The 16,661-nt window shown below is 38.9% G+C and overlaps 1 protein-coding gene across 1 annotated transcript in view; it reads right to left on the bottom strand.

Moving 5' to 3' along the window:
• Nucleotides 1–509: 509 nt before the first annotated feature.
• LOC122553174 (lutropin-choriogonadotropic hormone receptor-like) overlaps nucleotides 510–16,661 on the bottom strand; it is a 111,154-nt gene continuing 95,002 nt past the window's right edge. The window contains exons 8-11 of the mRNA XM_087990964.1: nucleotides 10,070–10,144; nucleotides 7,292–7,480; nucleotides 5,498–5,611; nucleotides 510–2,821 (exon numbers count right to left, since the gene is read on the bottom strand). Coding sequence (XP_087847090.1) covers nucleotides 1,546–2,821; nucleotides 5,498–5,611; nucleotides 7,292–7,480; nucleotides 10,070–10,144 — 1,654 coding nt within the window. The 3' untranslated portion in view covers nucleotides 510–1,545. The remainder of the gene's footprint in view (nucleotides 2,822–5,497; nucleotides 5,612–7,291; nucleotides 7,481–10,069; nucleotides 10,145–16,661) is intronic.

Raw genomic sequence — 16,661 nt, 5'->3', positions numbered from 1 at the left:
GTGAAGCGCTTCTTTGATGTTTCCTCCGGTGTTTATAGTGGTCTGTCCTGCGGCAGGGACAGACCACTATAAACACCGGAGGAAACATCAAAGAAGTGCTTCGCAGGAGGCTCCCAAGCACTGATAATGTCGCCTAGCCAGGGGACGAAACGTTTGCAACAAAAACTTCCAGCTCGGCGAACAGAACCACAACAATCCAAGTATATAGCTGGAGAAAATTTCTGTTCTTCCAGTATCGATTGTTGGACAGTTTGACAGTTTAAAGGCACCATCAGGTGCTCTGGTTTCCTCCCACAGTCCAAAGATGTGTGGGTTAGGTGATTTGGCTATGCTAAATTGGTGATAGTGTTCAGGATGTGTAGGTTAGGTGCATTAGTCAGGGGAAATGTAAAATAATAGGGTTGGGGAATGAGTCTGGGGGGATACTCTTCAGAGGGTCATTGTGGACTTGTTGGGCCAAATGGCCTGTTTCCACACTGTAGGGAATTTATGAATTCTATGAAGTTAAATATTGTCACTGTCCATATGGAAACTATGGATCATTTTATGAGGGACAGATTGTAGATGAGAAACAAGAGGGGGACCAAGAATAGATCAGTTACAGTATGGGAGAAAGTAGAGAAAATATCACAGAGGATTCGTTTACTGTGGCTAGTCAGAAGAAAAGTTGTGTCCAACTCAAGGGTAGTGGAGAGGAATTCTGTGGTCACAGAGAGGACAAGAGGACAAGGAGGAGGGTTGGTTTAGCTTTGTCACAGTTACGCAGGATATCATTTGGGATGCTTCTCCTTACAGTTACTCACATCACCAAAACTCCCTCATTCTCAAAACTTCCCTCACACTCTAAACTCTTAGTAATCTACTTTGGGCACTGTAGATGGATTCTAAGCTCAAAGGCAACTAGGGATGCTGGCCAACCAGCGAAACCCACATCCACCAGCAAATAAAAAAAATGATAATGAGGCTCAAATGTTGAAATGGCCCAAGCCTTGTGTTTGCTCTCCTAGAAGGGCTGGCTATTTGCTAGGTTGTTTTCCTACTCTGGGGTCAAAATTCTAACTTAGAGTATGAATGAACTGTTACAGAAAGAATGAAAAATATTTCCTAGGTTTTCTTCTTTGTTTTCAATAAGATTGTGCATACATTTTCATCAATTAAAAATGTATGTAGTTGCCTGCAATGGTCAATTTGTTAACAGTGCTTCTTCATGAGGTAGAGAAGCCAATGAGGCTGGAATGTGTTCCAGATTTGATTGTTGATCTTAACTGATCTCAATCTGAGCAGCAATTGGCTACTACATAGAGCCTCAGCTGGGTAAGAAAAGGGAGAATCAACCAGAGTTCTTGCCTTAGGTTGTATATGCAGCGTTTGCACTCAATCAGGTTCAGTTCTGGTGCCCTTATAAAGGGCCTGTTACCGAGGCTCATACTTGAGAAAGGGGCACGTGGGCAAGGTACTGGATAACTGCTATTACCTGTGAATCCAGCCCCACATGAGCCAAGACCTTCAGTAGAGAAGGGGAAAAAATGTACAGCATGGATGTTGTCAGCATTCATTACAACAAAATTCAGCACTTTCATTGACTGGCAAATCATGCGTACTGAATGTTGTTAGCTTGACAGCTGCACCTGAATTTTCTTTGGTGGCACTCTTGGAGCTTGAGTGGTCAGTTTTATAGATTTGCGCCTGCATTTCACAGTAACCAAACCTGCTCAACAGGATGAAGAAGTCCCTTCTGAATGCTTTTGTGAAGATTGCATACAGAAATGGATTTGCACAAGAGTTGAGCGGATAAAACAATACCAGCAAAATTTTAGCATTAGTCACCGTAATGAAGGGTGACTTAAAAGCTGCTGAAATAGCAAAAAATGATATTGGAGCCATACACATGAAGTCTGTAAAGATTAGTATCGCCATCCGTTTAGCAATCTTTGTATCACTATTTTTAGAAACAAAGTCAGGGTTTTTCACAGCTAAATATATTTTGATATAGCAGATGCAAATTATAACAAAGGCAATAACATTCAGTACCAATAGGAATACAACATAAGCCTGGGAAGCAGGAGTTTCTATATCCATGGGCAAACAGATGCTAACTTTCATGTAATTGCTGATACCTACAAGTGGTAGTGTCGCCACACTAAGAGAGAATAACCAGCCTCCGAACATAATCACTACAGCGTGCCTTAAACGGAGCTTCCTGTCCATTTGCATGGCATGTGTAATTGTGTGCCATCTTTCGAAGGTGATTACCATCAGTGTATACACAGAGAGCTCACTTGCAAAAACAGTAAAGAAGCCGGCACTGGCACACCCAGCTCCAGTCTGCCAGTCTATTGCGTAGTTGTAATATTGACTTCTGGTGCTCAAATCAACAGATGCAATAAGTAGCAAATAAAGACCCATACAGAGATCAGCAAAAGCAAGATTGCACATGAGGAAACGTGGGACCGTAAGCTTATTCTGACTAATCACCAAAACGATAAAAACAATAATGTTACCCAGAATAGCAAGGATGTTAATGAACCATATAAGAACTCTGAGAATGTTGTATCCCATTATATCTTCACATGGATTGAAGGCATCTGGTTCTGGAGTACAGGTGAGGTCTACCTTTGCATGGCAAAAGCCATAATCAAAAGATACTGCATTTTCATATATTTCTTCTAAGTCTTCATAATCATCATCAGGGTTATTTTCTGGGAAGTGTGAATAATTCTGTGAGGATGGATATTTCTTCATTCCTGCAGAAATATTCATTAAACTCCTCTGTCCAATTTGTGATGGTGGTAGACTAAGATGAGAATAGTCATTCCTGAAACTATAAGCAGATAAAGAGATTGACTGTTTTTCAGTACATTGGTACAAAAGGAAATGAAAATGTAAATGAAAAAAACTTTTGAGACTGCAGAAGTTCAGGTTTTGTAGTCTTATATAGTCATGTTATTGTAGCATTTCAAAACACCAACTGATTTCAGTTTCCTTTATCTATCACATTGAAAAGACAAGGTCATATTATTTGTTAAAAGTTAACCTAAGGGATTTATAAATGATAATGTTATAAATAGAGTCAAATGATATTTAGATATTTACCAAAGGTGAAAATGACCACAAAACCTGGATACTACATTCAGCATCTGAGAAGTCTTTCAGCTGTTGTGCCCATCATTTCCATTTAAAATGTTTGCATTAAAGAATGGCCACAACTAACAGCCACTACTGTGGAGGGGGATTTCCCTTAATGGTCAGTCTGCAGATGAAGTGGTAACCAAGTATCCTCTGTAAATGGCCCCAAAGTCATAACACAGCAGGAAGGCATTAATTTCCTGGACACTTCCGCATTCAAATTGATACAAGACAACAGGCATAAGTTAGCTATTAATGCATTAAAAAAACAACTGACACACACTTCTATATACAAAAAGCCATCACGCTAAGCACAAGTTCCAATGCACTGGTAATGTCATAGCTAAATGGTTCAATATTTGTCAGCTGCACAGTCTCTGCACCTCAAGTAATGTGAGATGCTTTCAGGTGTGATAATACAAGAATGCAATCCTTAATGAAATAAAACTGTTTAGTATTATAATGCCCAATTGACACAGTGCTGACTGCATCAGCAACTACTATATTTTCCCTGTATACTAACTTCTGAACTTCTGCAGTCTCAAAAGTTTTTTTCATTTACAAGGAATTAATTATCTCTCTTTTCCTGGTTCCCAGTTCATGGAATATTCTGTTGTTGAAGGATTTAAAACTACTCCCTTCTGCAGCCCCTCACTCCACTTTGCAGTCACTCTCCTTTTTACAGATCCTCATTCCATTTTGCATACTTCTTACATCACTTTGCAGCTCCCCCTTTCACTTTATACCCCTCTTCCTTTCTTTGCAGTCCCTCCCTGGCCCCCCTTCGCCGTCCTTCTCTCACTTTTTCAAATAATATGCATTAGCCACAGAAAAGCATTCTCTATTCACCCAACATGACACTGCCTTTTTCTTAAAAATTACACTTTTAAACCTCTTCTGAGCATTTAGAACTAATGCTGAACTACTGTGTACTCAAGTAAAACTCAACTGTCTATTCAAATTAATTTTATTTTAGAGGATCACATAGTATTAAGTGATTAGGAAGGTCAAATGACCCATTATAATTCATGCCATCCCAGAAAATTTCTACACTCACCAATTCTTCTAAATATTGGGAAGACAGAAACTTTTCTGATCCCAAGTGAGCTTTCAACAACATAGCCATGTTATCAAGACTACCTATTCCTAGCTCAGTAACATTATTCTATTCCACCCCACCTCAGCTCACTGGAACCCTTAACCATGCCTTTCTTACCTACATTCTTTAACATTCCAATACTCTTCTGCTAGGCCTCCCAAACTCCATGTTCCATAAACTTGAACTGATTCTAAAGTCCACTGCCTGTATGCTATCTTATACTAAATGCTGTTCATCCATTAACTATGTTCTCACTGACCTGCATTGGCTCCCAGTCCAGCACTGTCTCAATTTTAAAAGCCTCGAGTTTGTTTTCAACACTTCCTTGTCGTTGCCTCTACCTATTTCACTCACTTCATTTTGTTTTTTATTTCAAAAATATATTTTATTCAAAAACGTCTGTGTATATATACATTGTCACAAAAGCAGTTTGGTTCTGTCAGTTGCATATCAAGTAAATAAACAAAACATTGGACTTTGACTCTATCCAAAAAACTAAAGACCTCTCTTGCACATACAATACTAATATTTACATATATTTGAGGCACTAGGAGGGTCCAATAACTGAACATACTCTCATTTTTCTTCAGCAAGAAGACCTCACACAGTGGTCTTTCCCCACTGCACCTTGGCGGCGGCTGCCCCAAGTTTTAGTGCATCCTTCAGTAGATAGTCCTGGACCTTGGAATGTGCCAGTCAGGGTCAACTCTTTGCTCTGGAAGGCTAACAAGTTTTGGGCAGACCAACGAGCCCATTCACACCTATAGTGCACTGAGAAGACCACTTCTTCTAAGTCTAGCCTCCTGTATATCTTTGTTTTAAGCATTTACAATTGGGTTATGTGGAATACCTTATTTAGGTCTATTCTCCAGCAGAGTTTGTTTTGTTGTTAGTAGTAGCCTATACAATTTGCATACTTGATCAGTAGTGGGTCATTTGATTTTCTAGAAGTATTCTTGGTATTATTATCTGTGGTATTTTGGCTATAGCCTAATGGATGCTTATAAAGCATAGAGGTGAAGGGAAGATCTAACTAAATATTCAACTAAATAAAAATTACATATTCTGCAGCTGCCATATTTTTGAAATACTGTACACTGCTACACTAAGCTGATCCCAGATCTTACTGGTAGAATGCGAAGCATGTGTGATGAAGTTAACAGAGATTGAAATGTGTTTTAAGATGTTTCTGATCCTACAAAGAAAAATTTTTGGAGAGCAAAAGTCATTTGATTAGTTATTTTATGTTTTGATGTTTAGAACCATACTTACTATATCTTATTCTGTTCATGGCTGGTGATAAAATCCTGATCTGCAGCTACATTTTCTGTTGCAAGTTCACATGACTTCGAAAAGTTGTATAAAAATAAGGGCATGGAATTCTGTCTGAAGGGAAAGGAACAATCAACTGTATCCAAAACTGTTTTCTTTCCTCCCTGCCTCTGCCTCACTGGAAGGCATCAAGTCTTTGGCAAAGGCCACATACCCTCATCCATCCTACATACACATATACCAATCTTTAACATGTCTTGCAAGAAACCAGCGAATAACTTATCTCAATCCTATACTTGACCAAAATTCACTCACGGCTCATTTAGCAAAAGTTACGGTATAGTAATAAGGAGTAAGTAGTTGATCAATATTGTTTCCTTGATCCTGTTTAAGGCAGTGAATTTTAGTGTTCTACTGTTTCTCTGACTGAGATCAGGGCACAGACAATAAAGGTGAATCTTGGTAAAATCTTGGTGTCAGTTATTTATCACTTAAAATCACAAGAGCTCTGTGAGCTGGTTAAGCACTATTTGTTTGACTTTAGTTTAAGAAGGATGAAATTTATTATGTTGCAGATTAAAACTGCAGAACTGGAAAATGCCTATTGTCTACTGAATGATTTAACACTCTCAATGTTCTAAAGGAGGGAGCCGACAGATAAAATTTGTTAAAAATGTTTTGAAATTCATCTCTCCTTGGTGATCAAGGAATGCTAATTGAACTGTAAGCCACATTCACAGCAGGACATCTTGATTATCTTTCACTTTACTGTCTTGAAAGTTTTAAATAGCATTTAATTGCTTCCTTGAGCGCTGTACAACAACATCTGCTGTAAGTTGGTAATTATAGTTAGTCATTTGTACTAGGAAAAATTTGTGTTTTAACTAAATTTAAAGTTTTGGATATCTAAATAAAGATAAAATTGTTGGAAGCAGCTAACACAGAAGTCAAAAAGTAAGCTGCTTGATGAAACTGATAAACTTTCTTTGAGGAGTTGACTGATATAGTGAATGAAGGAAACACACTTTATTTAGTGTATATGAACTTCCCGAAAGCCAATGACAATTTAAAACATGGTAAGTTATTGGAGAACATTAAGGAGATCATTTTAACCTAACATGTCTGTCAGAAATTATGGGATCTGGTCAGACACCCATTATAAAGGTGATGTTTTTTAGGGTATGTGATAGGTAGCTGACAGGATCACTTTATTTCCCAACAGCTTGGCTAGGTTAATAGTATCTCTAACACAGATATCTCTGTTGTGAATAGCATTTCACCATGGGGGTCAGTTAGTGCAGTTGGCTGGATAGTTGTTTGTGATGCAGAGAGAAACTAACAGTGCAGATTCAATTCATGTACTAGCTGAGCTCACCATGAAGGTCCCATTTTCTCAAGCTTATCCCTCGTCTGAAGTATGGTAATCCTCAGGTTAAACACACTACTAGGTGTTTCTCTCCAATATGGGAATGGGACTTTGGCAACTTTACCTTGCATTATGGGCCACTTCCTTTACTAAAAGAAATATTTGAAGGGCAGGAGAAAAGACTATAATACAGCAATGTTTGTCTCTTGACAAATGAATATTTTTGTACCAATATGGCATGGATTTAAAATTGCATAAAGGATTACTGATTTCATTCATGTCCACTGTTGATTTGACATTTTGCATTTCTCTGCATCTGCTTTACTCTGTACTCTGATGAACAGCTCATTTCCAATAATCATAACAGCTTTTGTAAATCGCTAATATGGAGCATAGGTTAGGAAAGAGACAGCATCACAAGAACTTACCCATTTGATTTTTTCCAATTTTTGAATGCACAGCAGTGACTGGGATATGTCAAATTTGCTTTCATCAAATTAGCAAACTTTTCCAGTGATGGGAACCTTTTCAGCGAGTATGTGAAACGTGCAGTAAGCTTATGAATAAATTCTAATCCATAAGATGGAAAGCGCTCAAGTGCTGTTGAGGAAACATCCCTGTAATAGAACAAAGTTTTGGACATTTTCTCTTTATTGATCAAATCCCAAAAATCTATGTTAAAACTGCACAGGGGAAAAAAAACATGTTGCCCCAGTCTCCAAGCTCTCTATGCAAACTCCCTTTCCTTTACCTATGTTATTAATTATTGTTATTGCTGTGAATTGACCACTTATCTCTCCTGGTTTGAAATACACACTTCTTCCCTATACCTACAGTATGTTGAAATCAATACGTAATGAACTTTAAACTTTAAATGCACTTTAAACTGTTCTTTCCCCAAGTGCTCAAGATTCCTAAGGTCCTCCTAATGCCTTCTGTCTTTCTTTATCCTATAACCCAGAAGTGTTAAATCATGTAGCTTAGTTTGACTGAAACAGCAGATTTTTCATCATTCTTATTTTTCTCAACATTGTTGGTGACTTGCACTCTTGATCATGGCGACAGGCCAAGTGCTGGAAAATAGGATTAGAATAGATGCATGTTTGGTGACAGGCATTGAGTCGATTGGTCAAAAAGCCCTTTTCTGAATCTATGATCATAGTCATTTATCCAGGTTTCTCAATAAAAAGAGAAATTCAATTGATATGTTACAATTGATAGACAGGTATTAGCAGTTAAGTCAATAAATGTAACATAGAGCAACAGTGTCAATCAGTCTTAAGTACTCAAAGACACTGAAATATCTTTATGGCCTCAAAAAGTCAGAATTGAGAGCAATTAACTTTTATCTGACATCGTATCAGTCCAATGATCAAGTAAATAAGTGATAATCAAAAGCAATCTTGCACTTCAATCACATAAATAGCCATCTGGTCTCCTTTCCCACATTTGCTGAAGAGAGAAAATGGACCGTTCTTTTGGTTCTTATAAATGGTGTGATGCTATTCATGGATAAATTCAGAATACCTGAAAAAGGTCGATTTCCAATCTATTAACCCGCTGAGTCAGAAACTCTGCTTGGCTAACTATATATTGTTGATACATATTTACTGTCGGAACATAACCACTGACAGTAAATATAAGAATAGTAGCTCAGTCAACAGCCTGTTTCCCATTCCAATAGATCATAGTGGATCTGTAATTCAACTCTATTTACTCTGCAGATGCACCACGACCCTTGATACATACCTACCAAACTTCTATCAACCTCATCCCAACCGCTACTGACTCTCACAATCACCACCTTCAGTCCTGGGAGTGTAGGTACACCCATAATGCTGTTAGGAAGGGGGTGCCATAATTTCTATTCAGTAAAACGGAATGACGATACAGTTCTGAATCAAGAGTTTTGGAGGAGAACTTGCAGGTGGTGTTCACTTGTATCTGCTGCCCTTGTCCTTCTAGATTGTAGTAGTTATGGGGTTGGATGTGCTGACAGAGAAGGCTTAGTGAGTTGCTGAATTTCTGGATTTATGTTCTGGATTTTCTCTCTCCTTGCGTAATCATCAATCCACACTATCTTAACCATGTAATGATTGTACTTGTTTAATGGGATGTTGCCTAATGGCACTGTATATCACGGAAATAATTCATATGAATTGGCAGAAAACAGCACTGTTCATTTAGAAATTCACTAGAGCAATGTCTGGGCGAGATTTCTCATAGAAATAAAGATTTACATCACAGAAGGAGATTGATTAGCCCCTCTCATCTGCTGTGTGAAAAACAGCTATCCAGCTCAATTGTTGGCCAAAAGAACACTATCTGATATCAATGATTTTATTTATTCACAATGTCAAAGAGCAAACTAACTCTGTAGGTCAGTGATGTTTTATTCACGGCTCTGTTGTCAAGAGTAGGTTACAATGGCAGAGCTTTGGAACCAATTTAGTAATTTAAATCCAATAACTAACATTTCATTAAGTTAGGAAGCATATTTCTCACTTCCCACATGGCATATACACAATGATTTTCTTTTTCTATTATTTATAAGTATATGCACAAGTATAGAATCTCATTATACTTGACCTGTTGCATTGGCTGCATATATGCAATTTTAAAAACTGTACTGTTGGTTACATTATATCATTTACCTATTATAAAGAGGTAATAGCAAAACCATTAGTGCTTAAATGTAACATCCTCCTTTACCACAATTCATTGGAATTTACTTCAAGTTGTCAGCCACAGAGAGCGATATGTGCCTATTTACACTGTTTTTCTTTTACTCCACACATTTGTTTGGAAAATTTGGTATCCCAATGAGTTTAAACACATTTTATGCACAAGCAAGCCTTTTCATAATCTTGAAATGTGCCTTATTCTCCAAAACAAATTCTTTACCTCCAGCAAAGGTGATCTAGGACCTGGTCCAAAAGATTATCTTACCTTTCCAAAAAGATTAGCTATAAAAAAATGTTCCTGTAGCTCACTTCCTATCATACCCATGCACTCCCCATACCCCAGTCATGACAACCCCTGCAACCTAATGCCATCCATCCATCCTCTATGGCTCCTCATACCATAATGTGACTACTGCTTTCCCCCTTTACATACCATGTCAATTTATTGAGTATCTACAAATCCCCAAGCACATCAGAGAAAAAACATAGTTCTATTATTGAAAACAAGTTGCTGTTACTTACAATACACCTGGTCCAATAGCTCCTCTAAAAGCATCATTGTGTATTGACCTTAAATTTTTATTATCATTAAGTTCCCTGCAATAAAAAAAACATTAAGTTTTGTTAAATGTTGAAAGAAATAAAGAATAAACTTCACAGAATCATGGAATTGTTACCACAGAAGGAGGCTATTCGGCACATGCAGGTGCACCAATTCAATTACCTCGTGCCAATCTCCTGCCTTTTCTTCATATCCGTTCACACCATTTCTATCCAAAGAATCAACCAATGCTCTCATGAATGCCACAATTGAACCTGCCAACAGATGTCCAGGCTGTGCACTCCATACCCTACCTTTTAGATGTTTGAAACTGTTTTTTTAGCATCACCCTTGCTTCATTTGCATATTATTTTAAATCTATGCTCTCTTGTTCTTTTTTCTTTTACAAGCAGGAACAGCGTGGCCCTGTCTACTGTATCCAGCCCACTCAATATTTGAAAACCTCTACCAACTTTTGTCTCAGCCTTCTGTGCACAGAGAACAGTCTCAACTTCTTCAATCTGTCCTCATATTTCTCATTCCTGGAGCCATTCTTGTAAATCACTGTGAGTCATAGAGGTTTACAGCATGGAAACAGGCCTTTGGCCCAATCTTTCCCTGCCACCCAGTTTTCACAAACGAGTCCCATTTGCCTGTGTTTGGTCCATATCCTTCCACACCTATGTGCCTGTCTAAATGTTTCTTCAATGATAACATTGCGCTCGCCTGCACCACTACCTCTGTCACGGCTGGAAATGTGTTGCTGGAAAAGCGCAGCAGGTCAGGCAGCATCCAGGGAACAGGAGAATCGACGTTTCGGGCATAAGCCCTTCTTCAGGACCACTGCCTCTGTCAGCCTGTTCAAGACACTCACCAACCTCTGTGTGAAAAATTACCCTCCTGGACTCTTCTGTATCTCTCCCCTCTCACCTTAAATTGCTGGCCCCTAGTTTTAGACTCCCCCACCATGGGGAAAAGCTGTTGGCTATCTACCTTCTCTATGCCTCTTATGATTTTATAAGACCTCTATAAGGTCACCCCTCAGTCTCCTGTGCTCCAGGGAAAAAAAGTCCCAGCCTATCCAACTTCTCCTTATAACTCAAATCTTCCAGTCCAGGTAGTATTCTAGTAAACATTTTCTGCACTCTTTATGCAATCTCTCCAATGCATTCATATCTTTTCTACAATATAACATTAACAATTGTACACAAAGAATATCAATTAATATATCATTTAAAGCATTGAGTGCTGCAGCAAAGAAATTCCATAAATCACTCGGCATGTGTAATCCTCAAGACTTAACACATTCATACATCATATACTTTGTGCAGTACATCAATGTTAAATTTAACTTGCCAAATGCAGGTTTTTTTTGTGCTTAAGCAAGTGAGAGACTTTAACACAAAAGGTTGGGGAGTGCTGGGAGGCTGCAAGAGGTGTGGGAGTTATGAGAACCATAAGGGGTGGGGGTTTAGTGATTGCTGTAGTGAAGGTGGAAAGACGGGAAGGCCACAAGGGCTTGGGTAAGAGTGGAGAGTTGCAATAGGAGTTGGAAGAGACGGCGGGGGGGGGGGGGGGGGGGCTACAAAAATGGGAAGAGAGAGTATGGGCTGCAAAGAACAAAGGATGGTTTCAAACTTGATTATTATTGATGATGTTGATGAATTATTCTAATTCTGCTTCTGTGCGAGTCCAAATGCTCCATACATCAACATAAATGCAAAAAATATTGTTACATAACTCTTATCACCTTATAAAGGAATTAGTGAGAGTGAAAAAAAATCTCTGAAAACCAAAATGTTGCTCCTGAAAATCAAAGAGGAGCCCTTGAAAAACACATTCTTAAATGGAAGTGGGATGGATATCCGAATATTTTGGTTGTACATTACATTGCCAGGCTCTATGAAATCCAGCAGGAAGCTGGACAATGGGGTCTGGTGATCTGACTAGCTGTGGTAGGTACTCAATTAAGCCACATGAGGGTGTCATGATGATTCACATTTAATAACATTTGTGGACTTGAGTTAGAATGAGATACCTGAATTTGCTTCTTTTCAAACTTAAAAGAAAAGACAGAAAGGAATGTTTTTTTTTTAAAAAAGGGGATGTGTTGAAACCATACGGTTCTACATAATTGCTGGTCTTGGTTGCCTGAACTCACTTCAGGCAAAAGGCCTGTTTAAATGACTGGATTTCATGGTTGTTGGTTTGAAAAATGTTTTGCAATATTGGAGATAGTTTTGGATATTTAGTTGAAAAATCCTTGTTGTGAATCCAGTTGTGAAACCTGATTGTACTCTCAAAGGGTGTTAAAAGAATCCTATGTTTCCTGAATAAGCTACATTTGCAAAGATCCTAGGAACAAAGATCCCTGTGTTGGTGGAAGTAGTCTGCACATGTCAAGTCAACATTCATCATTGAATAGCTCATACCTTATCTTCATTTTTCCTTCAAGAACTAAGAGTTATTGGCCAAAAGCATTTATGTCTCAAAGAGAATCTCTTCAGGAATCTTGTCTTTCCTCTTTTCCTGGTGTGAATGGGTGTGGGTTTGTGTGTTTGTGTTTGGGGTTATTTAGAGGGGTGAACATTGTTATGTTTAAATTACCTGTGTTAAACTACTCTGCATCTTCATGGTATAAATATTGTTTTATAATAAATCAATAATTTTGTGTTTATTAAAGAAATGGATGTTAAAGTAATGGATCTTTGTATTCCAAGGCTAATATAGAGAAAGCTAAAGATTAGCCATATCAGGAACTGAGTAAAACAATTAAATATATATCATGACTTGTGGAGTATTTCACAATACCATTCAGCAGTCTCTCTCTCTCCCTCTCTATTTAACAAATATTCTGCTTTACTATCCTTCCCACCAACATGGCCATCCTTTACATTTACCACAGTATCATTCATTTGCCCACTTACATTTCCATAACCGTTCTGTAATTCCTTTGTAGATTTTTTTCAGTTCTCCTCCCAATTTGCTTTCCTACCCATTTTTGTACTATCAGCAAATTTGGCTACAACATACTATGTGTCTTTCCCAATAAGACTCCAGGATTGATCCCTGCAGCTCTCCTTTCGACCTGATTTCTTGGTAGTTAGCCATTAAGAAAAATCTATAAGTTTGTGAGAGTCCAACCAGAAGGTACAGCTTCAAAAGAAGAAAGAACTTTCGAAGAGAATTACAGTATAGTTCAGAATCCTGAGCTGGGGGAGAGAGGGTCATTTAGGAATTGGGAAAATTGTTTTTTACGCAAAGCTAAAACCTCATGACAGTCACTGAGGCAGTAGAATAGTCGAAAGGAACAAATTTTAACATGAATGAAAGCATTTTGTTGCCTGAGATCAAATTATTTCCTTAATTCCAGTCTTAATAATAGCTTGGTAGTTTGAATTTGCCCTTGTGATTGTTTTGTTATAACATCTGTTTTAAAATGGGTCATAACCCCTTGAGTTGCTTATCAGAAAATAACAAGAATAAGAACTACTTATTATGTACATGTGGAATACATACTTTAAATATACTGACAGCAAGGGCATTATCTTTTCACAGCATAATCTTTGGAGAAGAGGCAAAATAATCCTGAAATTATAATTTTTTGAAAATGCAAGCGCGAAGGCATTAGATATCTTGAGTGTGTGATTATTGTTTCCAGATGTGAGGCTGAAATAATAAATCAAGAAAGAATTTAGCTAAAAGACCCACTGTAGCTTGGCTAAAGTTTCAGAATGACCTGACTGGATTAATTATATGCAGAAGAAGTTTTAAAATCTTTTCTTTAGGAAAACTGACCACTGCCTTTTTGTTACACTTCTTGACTGTTGAGCCTTTCTCTTTCAACTCCACAAAAAGTTGGTTATTTTCATAATTTACTGGAAAAAGTTACTGAGATTCCAAGGGATGATTTATTTCAATATTGTGCTGTTGAGCCAGGAGTTGCGCTTGCCGATCCAGTCTCACACTGGCCCCCCTGTGCTGGGGCGATGGAGTTTGAAATTTAAAGTACATGTACAGTCTGAATGTCTGAAAATTTTGGCCCCAGCTGAGGAAGTATTTGAAGTTTCCTGATGCCTTCAATAGACAAAGGTAGACAGGCAGGAAGCTGGAAGAACAAAGCAAGCCAGGCAGGTTGAGAAGTCAACGTTTCGGGTATAACTCTTCTTCAGGACTGGGGGCGGGTTTAGTGGAAGCTGCAGATAAAGAGGGTGGGGGGGCAGGGCAGTGAGGTGGGGGTAGATAAACACAGGTAGAGGGTACAATCTGGTTGGTTGATGGGAAGAATGAATCCGATTCCCTCACACCTTACATGCACCCCCACTCCTGAAGAAGGCTTATATCTAAAACATTGACTTTGCTACCTCCTGATGCTGCCTGGCTTGCTGTGTTCTTCCAGGCTCCTGCTTGTCTTGCCTTGGAATCCAGCATCTGCAGTTTTTTTTTGTCTTCAACAGACAAAAGCAGCCATTAGACTAAGCTTCTTCTAACCAGCTGACAGAAGGCTAGTACAATAGCGACAGCTCAAATTGAATTGACCTTCCATCCTCCATATACATCAGCTCAACCAAAACTCTGAGCCTGTATCCAAACTCACTGCAAGTGCCATTCACCCATAATCTCACTTAATTTTAAGTTTCTCATCCTTGCTTTAAAATCTTTCTATAACCCTGCCTTTCCCCAGCACTGTAACATATTCCAGCCTACAACACTTGAGCTCCTCTAATCCTGGCATCCTACACAATGCCCATAGTTTTGAGTTTTCGGATATGCCCTTAGCCGCTGAGGCCATATATTTGGAAATCCTGTCCTAAATATCTCCAATTCTCTACCTCTCTTCTCTTTAAGATGCTCACTTAAACCTACTTTGCCTAATACATTGTACTGTGGCTCAGTGTAAATCGTATTTTATTAATATTTCTGTTTGTGTCTTGGGGAATTTCAACATGTTAATGGGAAGTCCTGAATCAAGGGTCACAGATGAGGACAATTCTTTTCACCCAGAGAGTGTTGAGCCTGTGGAATTCTCTGCCAGAGAAAGCGGTTGAGGCCAAACAATGAATGTTTTCAAGAAGGAGTTAGATATAGTTGTTAGGGCTAAAGGAAACAAATGATATGAGGAGGAAGCAGGACCAGGATACTGAGTTACATGATCATATTGAATGGCTGAGCAGATTGGAATGGACACTTACTTCTATTTTCTGTATTTCTCTATTTCTCTGAATTAATAATTAATGCAAATTTTTGTTAGATTCTGATTTCTCAGATGCAAGCATCTCTCTGTTGTAGGTGTAGCAAAATTAGAAATGTGTTTCTCCGCGGTTCCACATGGTAGGCTGTTGGAGAAAATGCAGAAGCATGGGATTGAGGGTGATTTAGCAGTTTGGATTAGAAACTGGCTTTCTGAAAAAAGACAGCGAGTGGTGGAAAATATTCAGCCTGGAGACCGGTTACTAGTGGTGTGCCACAAGGACCACTGGTGTTTGTCATTTTTATAAATGACTTAGACGCAGGCATAGGTGGATGGATTAGTAAATTTGTAGATGACACTAAAGTCAGTGGAGTAGTGGACGGAATGGAAGGGGTTACAGGTTGCAGGGGGACTTGGATAAACTGCAGAACTGGGCTGAAAGGTGGCAAATGGAGTTCAATGCAGCTAAATGTGAGATGATGCACTTTGGGAAGAATAACAGGAAGGCAGAGTACTGGGTCAATTGAAAGATTTTTGGCAGTGTGGATGTGCAGAGGGATCTTGGAGTTCATGTGCATAGATTCCTGAAAGTTGCCACCCAGGTGAATAGTGCTGTTAAGAAGGCATATGGTGTGTTAGGTTTCATTGGTAGAGGGATTGAGTTCCGGAGCCACAATATCATGTTGCAACTATACAAAACGCTAGTGCGGCCACACTTGGAATATTGTGTACAGTTCTGGTTGCCATATTTCGGGAAGGATGTGGAAGCATTGGAAAAGGTGCAGAGGAGATTTACGAAGATGTTGCCTGATCTGGAGGGAAAAAAGGAGAAAGTGAGGACTGCAGATGCTGGAGATCAGAGCTGAAAATGTGTTGCTGGAAAAGCGCAGCAGGTCAGGCAGCATCCAAGGAGCAGGAGAATCGACATTTCGGGCGTGAGCCCTTCTTCATTCCTGAAGAAGGGCTCATGCCCGAAACGTCGATTCTCCTGCTCCTTGGATGCTGCCTGACCTGCTGCGCTTTTCCAGCAACACATTTTCTGGTGTGGAGGGAAGGTCTTATGAGGAAAGGCTGAGAGACTTGGGTCTGTTCTCATTGGAAAGAAGAAGGCTAAGAGGGAATTTGATAGAGACATACAAGATGATCAGAGGATTAGATAGGGTAGATAGCAAAAGTCTTTTTCCTAGGATGATGACGTCAGCTTGTATGAGAGGGCATAACTACAAATTGAGGGGTGATAGATTTAAGTCAGATGTCAGAGGTAGGTTCTTTACTTAGAGAGTGGTAAGGGTGTGGAATGCCCTACCTGCCAATGTAGTTAACTCAGTCACATTAGGGAGATTTAAACAATCCTTGGATAAGCACATGGATGATGATGGGAT

The sequence above is a fragment of the Chiloscyllium plagiosum genome, unplaced genomic scaffold, assembly GCF_037043375.1.
Source record: "Chiloscyllium plagiosum isolate Xiang-an unplaced genomic scaffold, Cpla_swu_hap1 HiC_scaffold_10, whole genome shotgun sequence".
Taxonomy (NCBI): domain Eukaryota; kingdom Metazoa; phylum Chordata; class Chondrichthyes; order Orectolobiformes; family Hemiscylliidae; genus Chiloscyllium; species Chiloscyllium plagiosum.
Note: the sequence above shows the minus strand (reverse complement) of the source record. Positions and strands in the feature narration are given on the sequence as shown.